The 25608-nt window shown below is 40.9% G+C and overlaps 1 protein-coding gene across 1 annotated transcript in view; it reads left to right on the top strand.

The window, feature by feature from the left end:
• Positions 1–25608, top strand: part of NHLRC2 (NHL repeat containing 2) — a 62388-nt gene that overhangs the window by 10915 nt on the left and 25865 nt on the right. The window contains exons 3-5 of the mRNA XM_054033544.1: positions 11954–12409; positions 14836–14957; positions 16749–16878. Of these exons, the coding sequence (XP_053889519.1) occupies positions 11954–12409; positions 14836–14957; positions 16749–16878 (708 nt within the window). The remainder of the gene's footprint in view (positions 1–11953; positions 12410–14835; positions 14958–16748; positions 16879–25608) is intronic.

Here is a 25608-nt window from a genome sequence, read left to right as displayed (position 1 = left end):
TGGAAATAATATTTTAAGAAGAATGTTAAGATATGATTAGGGTATTAATGTAGTGCTTCGATAGGCTGATGTTCAATGTATAAGAAAAACCTTAGAAATGTAGATATAATACCATACATGCCTAAGAGTCTAAAACCACTTTGCAAACTATACACATACAGCATCACTGAAATGATGGAGGAGGTCAGCCTGGTGGACAACTTGTTTCACAATAGAAGGGGTGGGGAAAGTTTTGGCCAGACACCGTGGGAAACTTCTGTTCTGACAAAAAGCGATTTGGGATCTTTTCATGTCTATGCAGAGCAGAAATGCTAGGGTAGGTACGGGAATGGTCTGTACTTCTTCCCACCAGCAAGAGGCGGGGAGGGGTGCTCGACCCCTGCTGTGCCGCAGGTGCAACCCCCACTCCACCCTTTCCCCCAAGGCCACATCCCCACCCTGCCTCTTCCCGCCCTGTTCCATCTCCTCCCCCAAGCACACCCTCGGCTTGTTCCTCTCCCTCCCCTCCTGCGTGCCTCAGAACAGCCAATCGTGGTGGGCGGGAAGCATTGGAAGGGAGGGTGAGGCGCTGATCGGCAGGGCTGCCGGTGGGCAGGAGGCACTGGGGGGGCTGCTAGTGGCTGCGCAGCAAGCACCATTTTTTTTTCCCCATGAGTGCTCCAGTCCCGGAGCACCCACAGAGTCGGTGCCTATGCCACCAGCCCTTAGGCAGAGTCAGACTTGTCTGCTGCTAAAAACCTCCAATTCTGATTTGCCCAAGTGCTTTGCCCTGCTTCTTTATCCTGCTTTGCCCTGCTGTAGGGTTCCACCACTGCTTATGACAAAAAATAGCTGTGGGTAGGCAGCTCACAGGGAGAAGGTGGCTTAATGCCTAGAAGTCTCCCTGCTGAAGAGGTTTGCAGGAGATAGGCTGGGGGAGGGAGAAAGGGGGGTTTCAAACTATGGCCTGCGGGCTGTTTTAAGCCAGCCTGCGAGCTCTCGCTGGGAAGCAAGGTCTGGGGCTTGCCCTGTTCTGGCGCTCCAGCGGGGCGCAGGGTCGGGGACCGCATAACGGCTCTTGGAAGTCACGGCATGGTCCAGGTCCAATGGCCCCCACTAGCGCTCCAATGGGAGCTGCAGGGGCAGTGCCTGCGAATGGGGCAGTGCGCAGCGCTGTCTGGTCACGCTGCCGCATAGGAGCCGGAGAAGGGACATGCTGCTGCTTCTGGGAGCCGCTTGAGATAAGTGCTACTGGGAGCCTGCACCCATGAGCCTCTCCCCATGCCCCCACTCCCTGCCCTGATCCCCCACCTGCCCACCAAATCCCACGATCCCAGCCTGGAGCACCCTCCTACACCCCAAACTCCTCCGCCCCAATGTTACTCGGGGTTCTTTCAACCCAAAGCTCTTGGTAACTTTTACTCTGTGCGAGGTGTAAATAAATCAGGGGAGACACGGCTGTCCGATAGATGGCTGGCACAAAGAGGACAACACGAGAGTGCTTTCACTTAAAGCTAAACTTTACTTAGTCTCAAGCACTTACACACATCCGCAACAGTTTAATAAAACACCCCCAACCCTTGATAATTACCAAAGCTGAGTGTGGCTCTCGAGTGACACCGCAGCAGACTTCCGGTGGCCAAAGCTTTGGTCTGCCGGTGGGGACCGCAAGATGTATCCAGAGGGAGAGTCCAAAAAGAATCCAACTACCTCAAATTTTCCTCTTATTTATACATTAGTAATAGAATGACATGTCCCTTAAAAAAAACTTGTTAAGCAAGCAGTTCCAATGGGCAAGCAAGAGGTTCCTTCTGATTATTGATTAACCAGGTGTGGGTTTTTCCAGTGTTTGCAGCCTTGAGTCCCCAATAGACATTCCTGGGGCACATCCTGCTCTTTTAAAATGCATGTGTCAGCAACTTCAACACAATTCTTATCAGGAAGGTCAAGCTGTCCATTCTGAGGCACCCAAAACTGCCTCCTCCCCCTCCCCCCCCGCCTTGGTCAAGCTGAGACTGCTGAATGGCCAATTTACAGCTTGCTGACTAGGCTGCCTTTAACAATAAGCCATAGTGGTTTCAGACACTTTACTGGTTTGCCAAAGTCTCCCCATACACCATCCCAGAGCCCGCACCCCATTCCCCCAGCCCAGAGTCCCCTCCTGCACCCTGAACTCCTAATTTCTGGCCCCACCCTGGAGCCTGCACCCCCAACCCCAATTTTGTGAGCATTCATGGCCCCCACCATACAATTTCTATTCCCAGATGTGGCCCTCGGGCCATAAAGTTTGCCCACTCCTGAGATAGGCAGATCGGATGTGAGAAACTTGCTGTTGAAGGGGAGCAGTGATGACTAGGGATATTGGGTTAGGGGAAGGAGAGCTGTTCTCAGAGAAGGGATGGAAAAGGTGACAGAACAGCGAGAGTGGCAGGGCTGCTGCAGGTTGGTGATGAGAGTGAGAAGAAATAGGAGCTGAATTTACCTGTCTCCCATTCCTTATTTTGTAAGAGTGAAAATACTTGGTGTTTCTGTGGCTTAGTGTATGATTTGGATATTTGAAGGCACACTGCCTTTTCCCTTCTGCTTTACTACGTACTGGAAACATGCCTTAATGGCCATATAAAACATGCATGGGAGTATCTTTTTCCTAATTATTGTATAGCACACTAACTTCAGAGTATTTTTTGACATTCTAACATTTATTTTACGATCGCATGGTGCAAGTACCATCTTAGCATACAACAGTATGATGCCAGAATGATGGAACTTTAGCAGTATGCTGCTGTGACATGAGATGCCTGAACACAAGAAGCTGTTGTTTTAGGATGATCAGAAACATCAAATCTCATAATAAAGCTCACTTTCCATTGGACTAAATGCTACCCAAGATCTTTATCTGATATGTTCTTGCTCGTATCTGCACCAGCACTATTTCTGTTTTCAAAGTGGCATTCAGTCTGTTATTTTAAACCCTGGGGCATATTTAGTTCGTGTTATCAGTAGACCAGAAACTGCCTGTTGGATTTCTATAAGAAGAAATACTTTTTAATATTCAGAAACAGTTTGGCAGAGGCCCAAATTTGTGCTTTTGTATAATCCTTGAAACCAAGGTTTTAATCTGGGGTATATTAAAATGGCAACACATTCATCAGTTCACACAATAGTGTGCACAATTTAGATTAAATTTGCTTTAAAAAAAAAACCCACCACCAAATCTCCTGTGGGCGGCTCACATATTGTAGGATATATTTAAATCCAATGCAGGTTAAAAATCATTGAAATAATTAACTTTCTTAGGTTCCTACCACAAAACCAGCAAATTATGTAATTTAAAATGATATGAAGGCAGGAATTGTGTAACAAAAATAACAACTTTAGCTTGGCAGCCATCTTTACAGAGCAAATCCAGTGAGCAGTAGCAGTAAAAAATGCATTGTAGCAGAAAATTACTTTTCCTTGAACAGGAGATAGAAAACCATGTTGTATTTCTGTATGCTGAGTTCCTTTTTTTGTAGCAAGAAGGGAAGGGATTGCCTTTGATATCTCATAGTACATCAAAAAGGGGGAGCAGTTATGTTCTCTCATTATTTATATGGCACCATAATTGAACATGACACTGTAGAGTGGATGGGATGTGCTCAGTAGTTAACAGAACCATGCTTCAAAGATAGAGACACTATGAAATAATACAGAACATACTAAACAAAGAGTGGAACTTTAATGCTTTGCATGCTAAATGGGTCCTTAGAATCTTTGAATTAGGAAATGGAGCAAACTGGAAGTACATTAACCATAATTCCAGATGTTTTGAATGCTGGGAAGAAAACTTGGAATTAGTATTTACTTTTGGGGGAATTCTGTGCCACTGTGCAATGCAGAATTTTGCAGAAATTAATGTTGTACACGCAGAATTTCCTTTTTCCCCCACAGAAATGGGCCACAGAGATGTTGGCCGCCACTAAGGGCCGCTGGACCTGGCAGACCCCAGTTCATAAATAAAAGACAAGGCCGGGGGGAGTGGATGGAAACGGGAGGGTTTCCAGCAGTTGCCGTTCCCAGCATGTCCTGAAGGAAGGTAACCATGGCGTGCAGGAAACTCCCTGCAAACCCAGGACCCAGCATCAGGCTGTTTCTCCCTCTGGATCCCTGGGTTCTAGTAGGGTTACCATACGTCCAGATTTTCCCAGACATGTCCGGCTTTTTGGGCTCCAAATCCCCGTCCGGGGGGAAATCCCCAAAAGCTGGACATGTCCGGGAAAATCGGGACATGCGGGGCCGGCGGTCGGCGGGGCCGGCGGCGCCGAGCGCCGGGGGGTGCTGAGCGGGCCGGGGGTGCTCGGCCCGGGGATTGGGGGGGTGCTGAGCGGCCCGGGGGTGCTCGGCCGGGGGCCGGGCCCGGGGCCGGCACCCCAGGGCCCGAGCCGACCCAGGCTGGAGACGCTGGGGGGGCCAGACTGGGCCGCGCCTCCTCCTCCACACCCCCCTTACCTGCTTCAGGCTTCCCGCGAATCAAATGTTCGCGGGAAGCAGGGGAGGGGGCGGAGTTGGGGCGTGGACTTTGGGGAAGGGGCAGAGTTGGGGCGGGGCCGGGGCCCCGTGGAGTGTCCTCCTTTTGGAGGCTCAAAATATGGTAATCCCAGTTCTAGGAGAGTAGGATCTGTGAGTGTCTTGGCCGGGGGCAGCTTGCAGCTGGGCTCTGGGGCATAGAGGATATGAGTGTCTGGGCTGGGGAGGAGGGCCCTGCAACTGGCCTCTGGGGGGTAGGGGTAGGTGGTGAGAGTGTATGCGGGCTGGAGTTCGCTTCTGGGGGGAGAATGTGTGGGCTGGCGGGGGGAGGGACCCACCCTGCAATTGGGCTCTGTGGGGGGAGGGAGAGTGGGGGGGGGCTGCAGTTGGGCTCTGTAGGGGGGGAGAGGGTGTGAGTGTCTGGGGCGGGGGGGGCGGGACCTTGCAGTTGGGCTCTGGAGGAGGTGTGTGTCTCTGGCTCTCCAGTTGGGCTCTGCGGGGAGGGGGCAGAGAAGCAGGAACTGGGTTGTCATAGGGGTTTCTTTAACTCTCTACTCCTAGGGGCGGGTTTGTGTGTCTGTTTTTGCAGACATACTTGCTGACAGGTATTATGAAAAAAATTACCAAAATAATTGAAACTGGCGTGGTTAGATAATGTTATTTTGACAAAATGTGCAGAATATTGCAGAATTTTTAATTTTTTGATGCAGAATTCCCCCAGGAGTAAGTGTTGGAAGAGACAAAGGAAATGGTTAGGATGGCAGCTTAGGTGGGAGTGTATGTTGAAGCAGTGAGTGGATACCAAGATGGAGGGGAGGTGCAGGCACTTTGTAGAAACTTTCAACATGAGGAGAAGAGGGAGAAGCTTGAACTCTATTGGCTCACGCTTTTCCTCTACATAAAGATACTTAAGAAATGTAAAAAGAACAGGAGTACTTGTAAGGTGCCACAAGTACTCCTGTTCTTTTTGCGGATACAGACTAACACGGCTGCTACTCTGAAACCTGTCATTAAGAAATGTAGGAGACCATGTCAGAGCAGTAGGAAAAGATGATGATTTTGGCAGCTTTCTTTTAGATGCACTAGAGCAGGGCAGCCCATAGGGGGAGATGTTGCAGTTTTCAAGCCAGAATAGAAGGGCATTGACTGCTATTTTGACAGTAAGACTAAAGAAGACAAGATGAATTTGAGATGTTATAGAGGAAAGAGTGGCAAGATTTGACAAGGACATGAATGTAAGAGGTAACATGAAGGAGAACAATCAAAGATTGCACCAGGGTTGTGAGTGTGGGTAACAGGAAGGATGGTATTGCTGGCAGGAAAAGTGAGGAAAAGAATAAGTTTGAGAGAAAAGAGTAACTTCCTTTAGATCAGTGGTTCTCAAACTTTTGTACTGGTGACCCCCCTTCACACAGCAAACCTCTGAGTGCGCCTCCCTCCCCCCCATAAATTAAAACCACTTTTTAATATATTTAACACCATTATAAATGCAGGAGGCAAAGCGTGGTTTGGGATGGAGGCTGACAGCTCGTGACCCCCCATGTAATAACCTCACGACCCCCTAAGGGGTCCCGACCCCCAGTTTGAGACGTACTGGACCAAATTCACTGCTGGTATAACTTCATTGACTTAATTGATCTTGCTCCCATTTATGCCTTTGGTGAATTTGTTCGTTAAATTGAAGGTGGTGGCAAGACATCGAAGAAAAGTGATCATAGAGGGTAGATGGAGATGTAGAACTGGACAGAGATCACAGGTGGATAAATATTTGAGAATAATTATTGTAGAGGTGATAGCTGAATCAATAAGAGCTGATCAAATAAGTTAAGGATATAAGTGTAGAGGAAGAAAAGGCAAGGACCTAGGATGGAAGCCTATAGAATTCCAGCTAAGACACCTTTAGTAATACTCTTTTTTTGCTACTGATATTGAATTGTAACTAATTTTGGTTTCTGTCAAAATGAAGGTGCTATTCTGTTGAGAGTATTATTAATGGAAACTCTATAGATTTCTTGTAGATATTACAATGTTTGAGTGAGAATTTATTGTCCAACATTATTTTTTAACCACAACCTAAAATACAAAACAATTCAAAGCTCTTTTATTGTACTACATGAGGGCTCTGAAGTATGTTGCAGAAATCAAATTGAAAGGAAAATCCGATAGTTGTCTTTAAAAACTTGTTTTTAGGATTCAGTTTATTAATACAAGGCATGTTGTGTATTTACAGTTTCATTTATGATGATATTCTGTCAACGCTGTATAACAGAAGGGAAAGGAAACATTCTTCTGAGATTTTCCATATGAGGTGCTGAAAGGTTGGCGTAACTTGTGTGAAGATTTTAAAAAATCAGTCTGTCATTATAAAGTCTAAACTAAGCTTGTTTTTTCACAAGGAAAGATTGATTTAATCCTTGGCGTACGTATTTCAGTGCTTTGGACCTACACTGCTGTATACAGAAAGTCAGTTTTCAGATATTATCTGAAAGCACTCATTGCTTAGTGGTTTTAAACACTTTCATGTTTTTCCACATCTTAAAATTGTTATATTTAATTTGTGATTATTCAAACAGCTTTTTAAAAAAACTGACAACTACACAAGCATTCACCTTTGCAGAAATCACTTTAACACAGTAACGAGCAGTACTTTGATTTAATGCCTAGTTTATCTGTATTATTTTCTGTTTTGTTTCATTTGTTTCATATTGCATAACATACTGTACAAATTATACACAGGCTAATTGTAAAGGTTTCCTAGGCATACACTGTATTAAAAATTGGCTGGAAGAATTGATCAGACACACAGTTATTTATGAATATTTGAAGACTATGTTCAATAGTCAGAGAGAGTTTAGTGTGGTACAATAAGGGTTATAATGGAGTAAGTAGTTGAAATCACAAAAAGGAAAAACTAGGCTGAAAAAACTCCTAATGGTAAGATCTGTTGTACTGTAGAATAGTTACCTAAGAGAAGTGTGGGAAACCCTATTATATGAGACATTTAAAGTAAGACTGGACAACGTACTAGAAAACATATGAAGAATGGCCATACTGGATCAGACCAGTGGGGGTCTGTCCAGCCCAGTAACCTGTCTTCTGACAGTGGCCAATGCCAGATGCTTCAGAGGGAGAATGAACAGAACCAGGCACTTATCGAGTGATCCATCCATCCCCCTTGAAGAAAACTATCCTGCAATGGCAAGTAGAAGAGTGGTGCTCTGATTCTGAAATCAGATCCATGCATTTAGACACTTACCCAGTGGGGCATCCCATGGGCGTATGTCAACACTGCAGCTGGGAGCACGTCTCCCAACTCAGGTAGACGGACATGTGCTAGCTCTGCACTACCTAGCACACTAAAAATAACTGTGTGGATGTTGTTGCAGGGCAGTGGCTTGGGCTAGCCACCCTAGTTCAACCCCTGGCAGTCAGGTGGGCTTGGACTGAGGCGGCTAGCCCAAGTCACTGCCCCCTACACCATCCACACTTGTGCTAGCTCTGCTTGAACTACCGTACTAAGAGTTTGCCTACCTAGGCAGGGAGGCATGCTCCCAGCTGCAGTGTTGACGTACCTACTGACTTCAGTATACTCAGACTCAAAACTTAAAAATGTGTGTCAGTGGAGTCCAATAAATTCCCTCCTCCCACCTACCCAGAAACATGTACTTCACAAAATATTCCCCACTGCCATGTACTCTTTTTCATTATTTACTATCACTCCACCTGATGTACCACCAATGCATAATACAGAAGCAGAGTGACAGCTATATTGAGGTTGAATAAACATTTCTATTCAAAGGGATCGTTTTTGTTTCCTTAACACTTTCCCTTTTACCTGTCAGGCTGAAATTTTGGCAGGTGTTCAGTGTTCAAGAACTTCTTAAAATCTGAGCCAAAAGTTTCAACCATTTTCGAGAATGAAAAATATTTTTTCCATTATTTAAAAAAAAAAAACATGCAAGCTAGAAACTTGAAATCTTGGCAGGGAGTTGATGTCTTGGTCGCTAATGTGCCTTTGGGTGGTCTGGTGATTTGTCAATGGTATAAGAGTTTAAAAACGTGTTTGTGTGTTTTGTGCATGCATGAACATGCTTGATTGTTACACAATATATTCTCAAGGAGAGAGAGAGGAGATAAGAACATAAGAAAGGCCGTACCGGGTCAGACCAAAGGTCCATCTAGCCCAGTATCCTGTCTACCAACAGTGGCCAATGCCAGGTGCCCCAGAGGGAGTGGACCTAACAGGCAATGATCAAGTGATCTCTCTCTTGCCATCCATCTCCATCCTCTGACAAACAGAGGCTAGGGCCACCATTCCTTACCCATCCTGGCTAATAGCCATTAATGGACTTAACCACCATGAATTTATCCAGTTCTCGTTTAAAAGCTGTTAGAGTCCTAGCCTTCACAACTTCCTCAGGTAAGGAGTTCCACAAGTTGACTGATGGAAGTTGATGAACTTCCTTGTATTTGTTTTAAACCTGCTGCCTATTAATTTCATTTACTAGATGCGGGAAGGGCAAAAGCCTTTCAGCTTCTGTTTTTCCCCCACCCCACCCCATCCATGGCTCCCACCCAAGCACTATAGGAGGTCTTCATACTCTCGAGCTATAATCCCAGTCAGACAAATTTAGTCACGTCCTTCAGATTAGTAGTCCCATCTGGTGAACCACAGAGAATTCACCTGAGAAGCAAGCTGTTTCATAATCAAAGTTGGTAGCTGTGCTCTTGAGGTGACTTCGTTTGCCACTTCCCCTCTCCCTGCTCCTGTTTATAATGGCTAGGAGTATGGATAAGGAGAGGCTTGAATCTGAAGACTCAGCACAGAGAGACTCAACTTCCTGAATGCTACTATCTCCTAAAGGAGTAATACAAATTGACAGTGGTGTGCCTGGAATCTCTGGTGTAATAAGCTTTTTCTGTATGCATGGTAAAAAGAAAAGTTGACAGGTGAAGAAAAGAATACAAAAAATGGTCAATTCTCTTGAATTTGACCCTTTGTGCTCCACTCTGGCGAGGGATGGATGGATGGGGAGTGTACTGTGCACAGCCTGCAATGGAGCGGGGAGTGGCTCCTAGAATGGACAGTGCCCCGGGGTAGTGGGTTCCCCGATCCTCCACTGCAAAACAGCACACCCCGAGCCCTCCGCTGGCAACCAAGTTTGAGAGGATAGATCAATGCACGGTAGCTCCCAATACTCCCCAGTGCAAAATAGCAGCACGCACATACCCCGCCGCCTGCAAGCCAGATGCTGAGGAAGGGAGGAGGAAACCTTCCAGCTGTGCCTCTGCTGTTCTCCCAACCCCAGCTTCCCCTTCTCCCCCCAAAAATCCCTCTCCCCAAACTCTCCCTACACATGCTCTCCACGCGGGCTCTATCAGGCAGGGCAAGTGGATGGGGTTGTGTGCCCTGGAGATGCGCTGAAGGGCCAGGGTTGGGAGGGGAGTGGAAAGATGCAATTTGGGGGGGACAGTGCCCCTACATGTCCCCCAATCTCCTTGGATGTGATATCACAACGTGACAAATGTTGCTCTTATGCGGTGGGTATGTTGCTATTACCAAGTGGACAATTCACAGGAGGGAAAGTCTTCTATGGGGAAATGTTGCTCGTAAGCGGCCGTTGCTCTTACAAGGTGTTGCTGCAAACAAGTGTCTACTGTACTTGGATACTGAGGTTGAGAGATTCCAGATGTTATTTATGGTTCCAGAACACTTACACTATCCAGCAGCATGAGTGATCTTGGAAAAGCACTGGCTATATTATGCTTTGCTAAGGTTTTCTGTTGTATTAAAAATTCTGATTTCTTATCAAGTAGTGGCTTTATACAACTGCCTAGTTGATGTAATTTTGCTCCATTCAAGAAAAGGAATGGGAGACTAAATGGGATCATAGTTGTGAGCAGCACAATCTGGGAAACAGACAGATTCCAGAACTTAGTCTGGGATTGTGGTTCAGACAATCTGATCTGTGCCTCTCAGATCTGTAAGGTTAGGAAGAACAGAGTTCATGAATTACTTATGCATAACATAAAAATATAGTTATGGCTAATAGCACTCTAGGACTTTGCTAGAAAAGTTTAGGAAATATCATTGTCACATACACAGTTAAATTCCTTTAATATAACAGCATAATCTCTCCCCAAAACAAAATATAAAACCTTAACTGGGATGTACCACTGTCCTACAAACTGAATACTACAAATAGTACTGTGCTTTCACTTCTGTTCTAACTACAAACAACGTGGGACTGTGTGTGCCTTTTATGTAATATATATAGTTGTGTCCTGCAATTTAAAAGAATACAGAAATGATACATAATAAAGGTACACAATGAATCTTGGACACTAATATCGATTAATCCTTCTGAGACAGTTCTGGTTTCTCCTTGCCAAAATATGGTAAATAGAAAATTAAATTGTCTCTGCTTTGTTCCTTGGAAGATGACTAAAAGGAGAAGTGAAGCTTCTTTCTCTTACTTTCTGGCAGGAGAGGAGCAATGTCCATAAGTGCCAAGTATAATAGAATTAAGTAAACTTAACCTTTGTCACGAATGAAAATTAACTAGAAATTAAAAACGTGCGTTGAATTTTATGAAAGCAGAGAAAAAGTAGTCAAGGAACTTGAGGAAGGTGACTAGCTGATTGTTTCCATCTTATATATGGATGACCTAGGGTGGCTGCTGGTGTACATTACTTGAATTATAATAATACTTTTCACTTATATGGCACCTTTTCTCTTAGGATATCAAGGCTGTTATCCTCTCTTTTTCTTATGGGGAAAATCAGAGGCCGTTTGGGTTTTTTAGCTGATTTCTATGACTCTGTTAATCCTCCCTAAAATGAAATACATGAAAAGTTTCATATCTGGCTTGTTATAATGTGCTTCTAATGTTTGTTGAAACATTGAATGCTGTAGTATCTCAATCTCCCATTATTTCATGATAACTTTAAAAGAATTATTTATATTCTACTTACTAGTTCCAGCTTTCTGTGGTAAGTTTGATTACCAGTTTTAGAATGTAGTTTTCCATTACTGCATTTTTCTAAAGCAGAAAAGCTGTGCAGTAGAATTAAAAGTAATATGTTGATGAGACAAATGCTTGAGAAAATTTTAAATTTCAGTGGAACCATTAGCATCTCCATATTATTACTTGTGAAGTGGTCCAAGCAAATCGAGAACATTTTTGATGCACTAAATCTTAACCAGCTTGGGAAGTAATAGCATCTAAACTTTACTGCAGTCTTACTTGTAAACCATAGTATTTAGTATTAATGGATAGGTTGTGCAGCCATTACTGTATTCAGCTGTGATCTTTATTTTATTTAACTTATATCGCACTTCTTTCACTTTGTAATGAAGTCAGTCATGTTGTGATTTAGCACTGTACTTTGTTTTTAATCTCTTATTCAAACTCTTATTCGGATGCAGGCATGTTTCAATGCAAGACTCTTTTATTTTTGCTTTCAGATGGTCTTCTTGTTGTTGGTGTCCATTCAGCGAAGTTTCCAAATGAAAAGGTTCTCAATAACATTAAAGGTGCTGTTCTTAGATATAACATTACCCACCCTGTGGTAAATGATGCTGATGCAACACTTTGGCATGAGCTGGAAGTGTCTTGCTGGCCAACTGTGGTCATTCTTGGGCCTCGTGGAAATATGCTGTTTTCTCTTGTTGGAGAGGGACACAGAGATCAATTATTTTTATTTACTTCTATTGCTCTAAAGTTCTACAAAGAGAAAGGACAAATCACAGATAACAAAATCGGAATAAAATTGTACAGAGACTCTCTACCTTCTTCTCCCTTGCTGTTTCCTGGCAAAGTGACTGTAGACAATTCAGGAGATAGACTCGTGATAGCAGATACCGGACATCACAGGATTTTGGTTGTCAGGAAAAATGGGCAAATCCTACACACCATTGGAGGTAAGATTTACATAAATTTCTCAGAATCATGTTATTTTAGAGCATAGGCTCTTCAGAGAAGTCTGTGCATTCTTTGTGTTCAGCGCTCAGCATATTGTAGACATTTGAAAATAATTACTGATTTTTTTTTTTTAACAATTTTGTTTAAGCATTTTGCTTAAAACTCCCCTTTAAATATTTTTTGGATAGTAAAATAACTTTTAGAACAAATCTATGTGAGAGACTCCATGAATACACTTGTTTAAGGTGCCTCATGTTTCTAATTGTTAGAGTAATTTTGACATTTTTATATTAATTTCAACATGCAGTACAGATAACAGAGTATAGAATCTGCACAGACAGTGACTAGTTATAGATCGCTTTGTGTACATGGTGCTGTACATCTACAGAGCAGGTACTGTGTCTCTCCTTCCCTGACACCACAAAGACAGAATCCACTGCAAAGGAGTGGGTGAGCCAGGGAGATGAGGCGAGACACAAACACCTCCCTCAGTCCACTGACAATGCAGTACTGATGAACCCTTTCTTATTAGTGGAATCCTGGGGCCAGCTGCTAACTAGGAATTCCCTAGGAGCATTGCTCTTTAACAATCACATGTAGTGTCTGCAACAAATTAATTGAAGCCTTGGACTGTTGTATAGGAACCTAAAAGTCTAGAAATTGACTAGAAACAATTGTCAAAGCAAGAATGCAAAAGTGACATGTAAACTACATATTTAAATTTAGTTGCTAAGATAGCCTGGGTAGCAAAGGTAATTTTTAATGTCTCTTTAAAAGTGTTCAGCTTTCTCTTTTGTTCACCACACAGACCTGATCATTCTTCTGCACATCTTATATGCATTTTTTGTTATAATCTTACATAAAAAAAGTGAATAGTGATTGCATCTCATATGTTCTTTTGGTCATATCTATATTAAGCGTATGCCTGTTATAATAGCCCAATTACAAGCCATCCTACTGACAACCACTGTTGACAAATTTTGCTATGGGTCTGATGCGAAACCATTAAAGTTAAGGGAAAGTTTCCTATTGACATCAGTGAGTTTTGGACCAGGCCCTCTATGTGTATATATGGATTATTTCAATTCATCTGCCATTGAATAACACCTGCTTCATTGTAGGATGTTGCAGTTATTAAAATAATGCCAGCAGTACTACAGTTTTTAAAACAGGAACCTTATTAGTTGAATGACAGCAGATTAAGTAGGCAGAACATAATTATCCAAGTAAAAAATCTAATCAGGACACCAGCGTTAGCACCTTCCACAACAGCAGAGGTGTTATGTGAATTTTTATGAGCAGTAAGATGGCATCTCTAACAGCAAAGTATTCCTTAATATGATGTTGGGTTAGCCATTCACTAGTGATTCAAAGGGAAGAGTACTATCTATTTAATTAATAAGATCACTTGTCACATCCTGCGCAGTCCCCGAGAGGTCTTGCATCCAAGTACTTTTTGAACTTGATTTTGCATAACTAATTAAATTTGACATTGTCACATCCTGTATTTGCTATCTGTAAACCCTAAACTGTCCTCTTACAATTTATATGTAAAAGTTAATAGTAATTTGTGTATTTTAGTGACTCAGTAAAAGAGCTGTGGGCAGAAAACAATGTAGCGAAGATTATAATTCAGTAATAAGCGTTGGTATCCACTGAGGTTAAAATAACAGAATTTGCGTCATAGATCGTGATGCAAACTTAATAGTCCATAAGTCTAAATGTCTTCCTGTGACAGCTGCAGCGAATTCATTTTACAATATACTCTGTCCCTCATTGTAAGATATGATACTTACGTTTACAGTTCTTTATGTAGATCATGATGCTCTTCTCTCTCCTTATTGTGCTGTCTAGAAGGCTAACTAGATCCATTCTTCGTGCTGCCCTTTACGTGCAGTTCCATACCTCTTTGTTGCTAAGAATTATTGATCAAGAACTGTTTTTGCTAGCTGAACATTACTTTGCTTTGCAGCTTATCCAGAACACTAAATAATTGAAGTAAATAAAAGTAATGAAGTTAAAATGTTTGCAGCTAATTTGCTTTGATGTAACCAGGACTAAAATACTGAGGGATGGATTTTCTGAAATTGTGTCGTCTTAGTCCAAGAAAAGAGGAGCAATTTAGAATCGCAATAAAAGACTTTTATTGTGAATGTGGCTTGAGCGGAGAACCCATGTATGCCTAGAACTGGAGAGAAAAAATGTCAGGATATTGAATTGTGTCATTGCTTTTGCACAGCCAGGTGGTTCTAAAATGAAACTATACAGAAGAGTTCTAAAAAATAATTGAACTGTATGCAGAGCTGCAAAAGCACCTTCTGGAAAATGCTTAAATCTGTAAAATAATTGTACATGTGCTTGCTTACTGTTTTCCTTTTTTGTGATGTGAAATCTTATTCTCTTCATTGGTTTGTTTCATGTCTAGGACCAAACAGTGGGAGAAAAGATGGAAGATTTTCAGAGGCAGCATTCAATTCCCCCCAAGGGGTGGCTATAAAGAATAACATTATTTATGTTGCCGATACAGAAAACCATCTGATTAGAAAGGTAAAATTTTCATTTAAAAGCCAGTTAAAGGATAACAGTGCAAATTCTATTCCCAGTTGTACAGATGAAAATTGACATCAAAGAAATTTTTCACAAATTCTGCTGTGTAACTAAGAGTATAATTTGCCTCAGTATTTTTGCCCAATTTGTTTTTTAAAGGAATGATGTTCACTTTTGCTATATTTAAATACTTTAAAACTATTAATGACAGCAATTTAATACTTTCCTAATGAAAAATGTGCAATACCCCCCCCCCCCGGTATTAAATGAAGGGCTATGCTGTTGTGAATGCAGTCTTCCTTAAATTTGTGGTTTGGATCTTGGATTTGACCTGTAATTGATTCAGAAGACCCAGGAGTTGAAGTTCATGGGAGCAACAAGATGACATCTTACTGATGAAAGCATTTTATACATACCATAGAAACGTATTGCTTTAGCACATAGTTATTCCTAGATGATTAACCATTGCCCTTTTTCTAAAGGGGTACCTCGATAGTACAGTCTTTAAAGAACTGAGGTAATCTAAAAGCTATTTTTGTGTGCTTTCAGTTGTTTTTGACGCTCGCAAAAGACAAATTTAAATGTAAAAGTGGAATTACTGGTACAGATGTGGTGTTATATTGCATATAAATAGGCTCTTCTTTATTCCTTTTTTACATAATCATCAGGATTAATTAATGACAAATTGGAGGAAGACTGAATCAGAAAATCCTTTCTGAAAATTGAAAATGAACGCAGGAGGAGAGAAAGGGATTGGGAAGGCAGAAATGAAACAGAACATTCTTTTTCATAATAATAGGCATAAATTAAGCTTTGTCTACACTAGCACTTTTGTCGCTCAGGGGTGTGAAAAATCACCCGCCTGACTGATGTAAGTTTCACCAACCAAAGCGCTGGTGTGGCCGGGTCTCTCCCGCTGGCATAGAGCCGAGAGCTCCTACACATGAGACCTTATAGCGGCATAGTTGCAGTGGTACAGCTGTGCTCCTGTAAGATCCGTAGTGTAGATATAGCCTGAGTTGCACATCTTATTAAGTAAATTGTAGAGAATCATTTGCCTTGTGCACGTTATGATACATGGTGTGTTTTTGTGTGTATATAAAATTTTTTTAAAACACATTGTTTTCTTTTGAAATAACATTCTAACATAGGTGTCCATTGTTTACCCATGCACTTTTCTAGAGACGATTGATGTATTTCTTTAGTTGCTTTGACTTAATCATGACAGAAAGGTCATTTACCATTTTGGTGTAGATGGAACATAAATTAAGGCTTTTCAATAAGTCTACTAATTTTAGCAAAGTTGTTAATTGTCTTGTAAAATACCTGACAATCAAATTGGCAATCCATCTCTGTCTGTAGGCAACTTGTTACATAGCAGACTTTCTGCTTTAGGGTAAGTCTACACTGGAGCTAGAGCTGTAATTCCTAACTTGTGTAGACATATCAACTCTAGCCCTGATCAAACTAGCTTGTTAAAAACTAGAAGTGAAGCCTCCATGGCATGAGCAGTGCGTTGGGCTAACCACCCATGAGAATGGTCCGATCTGAAACCCTAAGCACATACTTGTAGTGGCTAGCCCGTTCCATCGCTCACAAAACCACAGCTGTACTTCTATTTTTAGTGTGCTCGCTTGATGAGAGCTAGCACGGGTGTGTTTACTCAACTGGGAAATTACATCTCCAGCTCCAGTGTAGATATATCCTTAGACATTTAGGTCAGTTAGCTAAGGAAAAAGTCAGTATCACCGCCTATAAAATCATTGTATGTATTACTTTTTTCCTTCCTAGATTGACCTTGAATTAGAGATAGTGAACACTGTAGCAGGCATTGGAATACAAGGCACGGACAAGGAGGGTGGAGCAAAAGGAGAGGAGCAGCCCATCAGCTCACCATGGGATGTGATCTTTGGAAGTTCAGGTATTGTATCAATTGAGCTTGAAATTTTGCACATTTAAATTCTTAGATGTAAAATCAATTTGTTTTCATAATCGAGCCTAATGAACGATGGCTTCATACACACAGATTCCACCGTTTCCCGCAGGTATCAAATCCATGATTTTTAGCATAAAAACATAAAACTCTGTTACCTGAGGAGAACTTTGTGAATTGTAGTAGGCTGAATAATCCCTGGGATCAGACACTAGAGGGAGTCATGATCACTTGCACTAGCCCAGGGATTGGCAACCTTTGGCACGCGGCCCACTATGGTAAGCCCCCTGGCGGGCTGGGCCGGTTTGTTTACCTGCAGCATCTGCAGGTTCGGCTGATTGCGGCTCCCACTGGCCGTAGTTCACCGTTCCAGGCCAATGGGGGCTGCGGGAAGCAGTGGCCAGCACATCCCTCAGCCCACGCTGCTTCCCACAGCCACCATTGGCTTAGAGCAGCGAACCGCGGCCAGTGGGAGCCGCGATTAGCTGAAGCTGTGGACGCGGCAGGTAAACAAACCAGCCTGGCCCACCGGGGGCTTACCCTGGCAGGCTGCATGCCAAAGGTTGCCAATCCCTGAACTAGCCCATTGTATTGCACAAGGATCACTCAGACAGCAACTATAATTTAATAGGACCTTTTAAAATGTGTGTATGTGTTAGAAGGTTAATGTACCACCTTCCTACTATAGGCCATTCAAAGATCTCTAACCATTTGTAAACATTAGGATTCAGGAAATGAAAATGACACTAATTTGGGATTTGCTGTGGTCATTCCTGGATCCGTGACAAAAAGCATTGCTAAATGGAAGGACCATAGTTGACTCAGTCTGATATTTCATGAACAATAGGGATCTATTATCGACCACCTGAGCAGGACAGTGATAGTGACAATGAAATGCTAAGTGAGATTAGAGAGGCTATCAAAATAAAGAACTCAATAATAGTGGAGGGGATTTCAGTTATCCCCATATTGACTGGGTACATGTCACCTCAGGACAAAATGCAGAGACAATATTTCTCGATACTTTAAATGACTGCTTCTTGGAGCAGCTGGTACAGGAACCCACAAGGGAAGAGGCAACTCTTAATTTAGTCCTGAGGTGAAGCGCAGGTCTGGTCCAAGAGGTAACTATAACAGGACCGCTTGGAAACAGTGAGGATAATATAATAACATTTAACATTCCTGTGGTGAGAAGAACATCTCAACAGCCCAACACTGTGGCATTTAATTTCAGAAACGGGAACTATGCAAAAATGAGGAGGTTAGTTAAACGGAAATTAAAAGGTACAGTGACTAGAGTGAAATCCCTGCAAGCTGTATGGATGCTTTTCAAAGACACCATAATAGAGGCCCAACTTAAATGTATACCATACCCCAAATTAAACAAAACAGTAAAAGAACTGAAAAAGAGCCACCGTGGCTTAACAACCATGTAAAAGAAGCAGTGAGAGATGAAAAAGGCATTTTTTAAAAAGTCAGATCCTAGTGAGGTAAATAGAAAGGAGCATAAATACTGCCAAATTAAGTGTAAAAATGTAATAAGAAAAGCCAAAATGGAGTTTGAAGAATAGCTAGCCAAAAACTCCAAAGGTAATAACAAAATGTTTTTTAAGTACCTCAGAAGCAGGAAGCCTGCTAAACAACCCTGGATGATTGAGATACAAAAGGAGCACTTAAAGACGATAAAGTCATTGCCGAGAAACTAAATGAATTCTTTGCTTCAGTCTTCACGGCTGAGGATATTAGGGAGATTCCCAAACCTGAGCCGACTTTTGTAGGTGACGGATCTGAGGAATTGTCTGTAGATTGAAGTGTCACCAGAGGAGGTTTGGGAATTAATCGATAAGCTTAACCGTAACAAGTCACCGGAACCAGATGGAGTCCTGAAGAGTTCTGAAAGAACTCAAATGAGAAATTGCAGAAGTATTAACTATGGTTTGTAAATCCAGAAAGCCCTTTAAATTGGCTTCTGTACCCAACGACTGGAAGATAGCTAATGTAACGCCAATATTTAAAAGGGGCTCTATAGGTGATCCCGGCAATTACAGACCGGTAAGTCTAACGTCCGTACCAGACAAATTAGTTGAAACCATAGTAAAGAATAAAATTGTCAGATATATAGAAGAACATAAATTGTTGGACAAAAGTCAACAGGGTTTCTGTAAAGGGAAATCATGTCTTACTAATCTCTTAGAGCTCTTTGAAGAGATCAGCAAACATGTGGACAAGGGGGAGCCAGTGGACATAGTGTACTTAGAATTCCAGAAAGCCTTTGACAAGGTCCCTCACCAAAGGCTCTTATGTAAATTAAGTTGTCATGGGATAAGAGGGAAGATCCTTTCATGGATTGAGAACTGGTTAAAAGACAGGGAACAAAGGGTAGGAATAAATGGTAAATTTTCAGAATGGAGAGGGGTAATTAGTGGTGTTCCCCAAGGGTCCGTCCTAGGACCAATCCTATTCAACTTATTCATAAATGATCTGAAGAAAGGAGTAAACAGTGAGGTGGCAAAGTTTGCAGACGATGCTAAACTGCTCACGATCGTTAAGACCAAAGCAGACTGTGAAAAACTTCAAAAAGATCTCACAAAACTAAGTGATTGGGCAACAAAATGGCAAATGAAATGTAAAGCAATGCACATTGGAAAAAATAACCCCATCTATACAATATGATGGGGGCTAATTTAGCTACAACTAATCAGGAAACAGATCTTGAGTCATCTTGAATAGTTCTCTGAAGACGTCCACGCAGTGTGCAGCGGCAGTCAAAAAAGCAAACAGGATGTTAGGAATCATTAAAAAGGGATGGAGAATATATTATTGCCCTTATATAAATCCATGGTATGCCCACATCTTGAATACTGTGTACAGATGTGGTCTCCTCATCTCAAAAAAGATATACTGGCATTAGAAAAGGTTCAGAGAAGGGCAACTAAAATGATTAGGGGTTTGGAACGGGTCCCATATGAGGAGAGATTAAAGAGGCTAGGACTTTTCAGCTTGAAAAAGAGGAGACTAAGGGGGGGTATGATAGAGGTATATAAAATCCTGAGTAGTGTGGAGAAAGTGAATAAGGAAAAGTTATTTACTTGTTCCCGTAATATAAGAACTAGGGGCCAAATGAAATTAATGGGCAGCAGGTTTAAAACAAATAAAAGGAAGTTTTTCTTCACACAGCGCACAGTCAACCTGTGGAACTCCTTACCTGAGGAGGTTGTGAAGGCTAGGACAATAAGAGGGTTAAAAGAGAACTGGATAAATTCATGGAGGTTAAGTCTATTAATGGCGATTCACCAGGATGGGTAAAGAATGGTGTCTGTCAGAGGGTGGAGCTGGATGGCAGGAGAGAGATCACTTGATCATTACCTGTTAGGCTCACTCCTTCTGGGGCACCTGGCATTGGCCACTGTCGGTAGACAGGATACTGGGCTGGATGGACCTTTTGGTCTGACCCAGTATGGCCATTCTTATGTTCTTAATCTGGGCTAAAAATGAAAGCTCTACACAACTGGTAAGACGAAAAAATATCTCAGCTTCCCACGGATATATAACTTTCTTTCCCAATACAGTTGATACACATTTGAGCTTGACATCACATAACTGTGATTTAATATTTTACTTTTTCACTCAATGTCTATTCCAACATGATTTAGCAGCTGCTATTTCAAGATCCATAACAATTAGAAACCAATATTTCATACCACCTTAAAGTTTGGAACCTCAGAATTCAGTTGGTATAAGAAGTTGACTTCTAACTCCAGCATTTCTTCTAAATAAGCCTCTAAAATAATGTCAGAACTTGAAGGTGTAGGCAAACAAGAATGTGATATGAATGGTATGAGTTGAGTCTGATATCTCTAATTAGAAGTACTTTGGTGGGCCCAGAACAAATACTTTCAGGACAGTAAAGTTTTCTAAGCACTAATCTTGGTCAGATATCTGAGAAAAACAATCTTAGTGTGAATTTAAAGAATTTAAATCTGTATAATGGAGAGTGGTACCGGCAGTGGACTTGGTTATTGGGAAGCATGATAGGTAACTGCACCCATATGTATTATTAGCATTTTTAGTCTGTCCTGTATTAGTGCTACATGATCTTTCTTATCTGTGTGGTTTCTATCCAAAGAGTTTTCTCCATATAATTAAGGTTCATCAATAACCTGCCTACAAAAGGTCCAGTCACTAATGTGAAAGGAATTCCTTGCCTTGAAAAGTGTGGTGTAGCTAGAGGCGGTCTTCTGAACTTTATCCTGACTGGTTATGCCATTCTGTTTTATTTCTGGAACGTGATGTAATGAGTAGCCAATTGTCTTGATTATATGGGTCTGGTCTTTTGTGGGACCATACGACACCCTGAACTTCGACAAACAGATAGGCACAGGCTCGAACTGTGCAGTGTGTAACTTAAGCTGCTTAGTGGAGCAGTTTGAAGTATCCAATAGGCAAGTGCATATTTTGCTTATAATTTATTTCATGGTTCTGGCCTCTATTTCTATTAGGTGCCAACAAAATTGTTTATTTTTTGTTTTTTAAAGATAGCATTGATTGTTAAATGAGGCATTAACTGATGGGCTCTTTGTGAGAGACAAGAATAGAAATTGTGAATAACAGCCTAGGCATCTGACACATTAAAAATATAGTGCTTGATTTTCCACTGCCTTTCACCTTCTGATTTGATAGCGTTTTACTTTCACATTTCACAAATATAAATGACTGCACATAATGAAAGGCAGTAGAGAATCAGGTCTACATGGTATTTAGCTTCATGACATGTTGATTCTTGATACAGTTGCCAGTTTTTGTAAATGCTCTTACCTCAGAACTTGTGTAGATTTTTCAAACTGAATTGGGTCCTAGCAATCAGTTGTCCATTTATGTGCGTGTCTACTAGACTTAAATCAATACTCTCTCTTTTTATTTGTTTACCTTTTAAAAAAATGTTTAGTGCTTGTCTAGTGCCAACTAGACCGCCCTGGAGACTGAAATCTTCTAGCTATACACAGAACAGACACAGCAAGGACATCAGTAGGGCCTGCTTTCCTGACATTCTACCTCGACCCTGACCTCGAGGTCCATCTCTGTTGATGAAAACATAGTCCTTTTTAGGCTTATCTAGTCTTTTGGTGTCTCTGTTGAAGCGACTGAGTACCAATTGTGATGTTTTTAGATACATATTCTCTAGAAACTGGTCAGTGACCACAAACTCATTTTGCTTAATGGAGGCTATTGAACAGCCTTTCAGCTCATAATAATTTTTATCCATCACCCGCCTGGGCCAAATTTGTACCAAAATCCAAAGACGATGATCTGCATTACATTTCCAGTCCCCCGTAATGAGTGCCATGTGTATGACTTCAGTTCTTACTGAGTTTAGAGTTGGCAGGATATTTGCATGTTTAGATGCTTGTGTGCATTACAGTCCTATCACTTATACTAATGTATCTATGTAAAGGACGTTCAGATTTATTTTATATGGTGTTCAGAAAATATTACTATTGTAATCATAATATTTTTAAATGTGAAATAAGATGAAATGTGTCACACTAAAGCTTTTGTGGAACCACAAGGTAATGTAAACTGCTCCACTTTAATAGTGGTAAAATATGTGATTTGATATGTTAGAATATATATATATTCATAAATCAAGTAATGCTATATAAAATACAATTTTGTAGAAAGATTTCAATATCTTGGCCAAAGAAACACAGAGGTTCCATTTCCAGGCAGAGATTCAGCTGTCCTGTTGATGTTCAGTGTGCTGTGTTAAGATAAGCAGAACTGATGTGCACAGTGCATTGGGAATTGATGTATTAATGTCTGTGTTCTGGATTTGGTGGATGAAATAAAGAACCGGATTTTCAAAAGTTGCTTCTCTGCATGTCCAAATGCCAGCGGGATTGTACTGTCCCTAATTTGCATGTGCAGCAAGTATCTGCAGGCGAGCTGGGGGTTACATGAGCAAATCAAGGTTGATGATATATGAATTGTTTCATTTGACTTGTGTTACTAACTGGCATAGTGTATGTAATGAAGATTACCTATAGCACACATTTTCACTTTCCTTCATGCCCTCTCCTCTCTTAGTAGGATGTACATAACTTAAACTAGTATGTACATAACTTAACTATGCCCCAGATGCACAAGGAGTTTTTTTTTTTTCAGAGTACATATGTATACAGATTTCATAGGATTTTAAACAAGAGACAGTTGTGAGTCTCTCTTTATATGCCAAAAGCCATGATATTCAGGGTATGAAAGGCAGGCGAAAAGAGGCTTATATGCTTAAGCTCTGTATATATTACACTAGACACTTACAATATAAAACAACTTGTGCTGACCTTTTTCAAAGTCTCAAAGAAAAAGGTTACATCTTAAAAGTGAACCACCTCTGTTGTCTTAAGAGATTAATCCTTCTCTATAAAGTAATTTATAATTATATAAATTTATATAATTTATAGCATGCATTAGTATATTAAAAGACTTCTATACTAAGGTTTTTGTTAATTGCCTGTGTGTTTCACTGGAGAACAGAAACAATTTCAAATCTTTTGTATTGGTTTAAAAAAAGACATTGTTTATATTGGCATATCACTGATGCTCTTACAACATTAGATCAATTAGTGGTCAGTTCTATTTCAAAATGTTCATCTTCAAAGGTATGAAGTATATGGTTGTGTGTAGTTATAACATTTCACAGTGTTTGGATTCCCGGTGATATAGAGTCTGATCCAAGGCCCCTTGGACTTTGGATCAGGCCCTTACTGTGGAATTGTGGCTTGATAATTCAGGAAAGGTGTCTTGTATCAATATATGGATCATAGATTGATGCCTTAGGTTTTTGAGTAAAGCGTTTCACAAAATTTGTTCTGAAATTTGTTTAAATTCTATGTGCTTGCTGTTATTTTGCGATATATCAAGAAGCAGACTCCTAAATTCAGATGTGAAAAGCTGTGTAGAAAATGGTCTGGTCATCCTAGAAAACACTGCAGAATTTTTATTTAGAGGGACAAACCATTCAAACAATCAGACAATCAAAATGAATTGAAATGGGTACACTAATGGGTATTATTCTAGTATCATCGATATGGTCTGTGTGTCAGTACTTGATGGATTTATGCAGGACCTGGAAGGAAGGTGCATTGTACACAGTCAGACACTAAAAGCATAAAAATGGTCATGGAAAAGCAAAACACTTGGTACTTGGACTACATTTCATCAAGGATCACAGTGTCCTGTTTATCGGGCTTCACAACATCCCTATGAGGTTAGTTAGCTTTTTGTATACCCATTTTACAGTTGGCAAAAACTGAGGCAAAGAGGTTAAATGACTGCTGAGTCACCATAAGAAAACTGAAAGAAATATATCTTTTTAAGTTAGGGAGTTTATGAAGACAAGACAAAAAACTGTTAATAAAATCCTGTTTTTATTTCTGATTTCATTGCTGTGTCCATTGAGATGTTGTCTTAGTCTGCTTTATAATTCTTCAGTGAACCCCAGGGGTTAAATCCTGGCCCCATTGAAGTCAATGACAAAACTCTCATTGTCTTAAATGGAGTAGGATTTCACCCTATTTTTTTCATATGGATGGGTATGCCTTTAAAAATGTATTATTAATTTGTGTGTACTTTTGAAGCTCTCTTCTATTTTTATTCAGTGGCTGTTGAAAGCAAGTGATACTTAAATGCCCAGTTGATCTAAGTGCGAAATGTTCTTGATAGCTGCATTCTTACTGGAAGGAACAGAACTGTGACCCATGCTTAGTGACATAGCTGTGTGCTTTAGATTCCAAAATCCAGTCTTGAACTACATGATTTGCATCTATTTATAGAAACGCCAAGTATTGACCACACTTTCACTAAACAACTTGGAAGTTTGTACTTTCTTCAAACCACTGTAAGTTTTATGTGAATCAAATTTAAATGAAACTGCGGTATTTTATTAAAGAAGTACAAATGCTATAACCTTTAAAAGGCAAAGGAATGTAAGATTTTTTCCATATTTCTGTTAACGGCTTATTTACAAAAATTGCATTCCGCGGGAGATGCTATCAGTTTTCTGAATTATTCTTGATGATTCACCCATAATTCCATAAGATAACAATTGAATACCATTTAACAGATGCTCCTTGATTTCCCAGATCGTCAAAGCACAGAAAAAGCTCTGAAGTTTGGCTCTTTGTTATCACAGAGTTTGACTATTTTAGGCTCTCTAAACGCACATTTCTCGTGACCTCATTACACAATGTGTATTCTAATTTATAGAAGATCTTGTAATAGAAATATAATTGGAATGTAATAGGAGGGGCTACAGATGTATTTGTGAATGAGATCCAAAAATTCCCAGATATGTATTTGTAAAGGAAAACTTAAGGGTCTTTCTTTCAAATACTTTGGAGAACAAAATTTAAAATTGCTCGATAGTTGAGGTCAGGGCTGGGCAAATGAGTGGAAGGTGACACAGGGTTTTTATTTCCCATATCAAAAGTACTTAAAGAGAAAAGGTCTTTTGAGAAAGTGGTATAAAAAAGTCACATCAAAACGTCATGCCATGCACAAGGAAATTTTTCACTGTTTGGAAAGATTTCATAGTGTGTGATTTCCTTGTACATATTATCTGAATGTATGGAACAGCTGTCTTCAGCCTTGCTTACAAAACTCACAGAAGGAAAGAATAAATAGATATAATGGGAACTTTCACATGTCCATCTTGCAAGTGTA

This window comes from Malaclemys terrapin, chromosome 7 (assembly GCF_027887155.1).
Source record: "Malaclemys terrapin pileata isolate rMalTer1 chromosome 7, rMalTer1.hap1, whole genome shotgun sequence".
NCBI classification, from domain to species: Eukaryota; Metazoa; Chordata; order Testudines; family Emydidae; genus Malaclemys; species Malaclemys terrapin.
The sequence above is the reverse complement of the archived record's forward strand: the minus strand, read 5'-3'. Positions and strand labels throughout refer to the sequence as shown.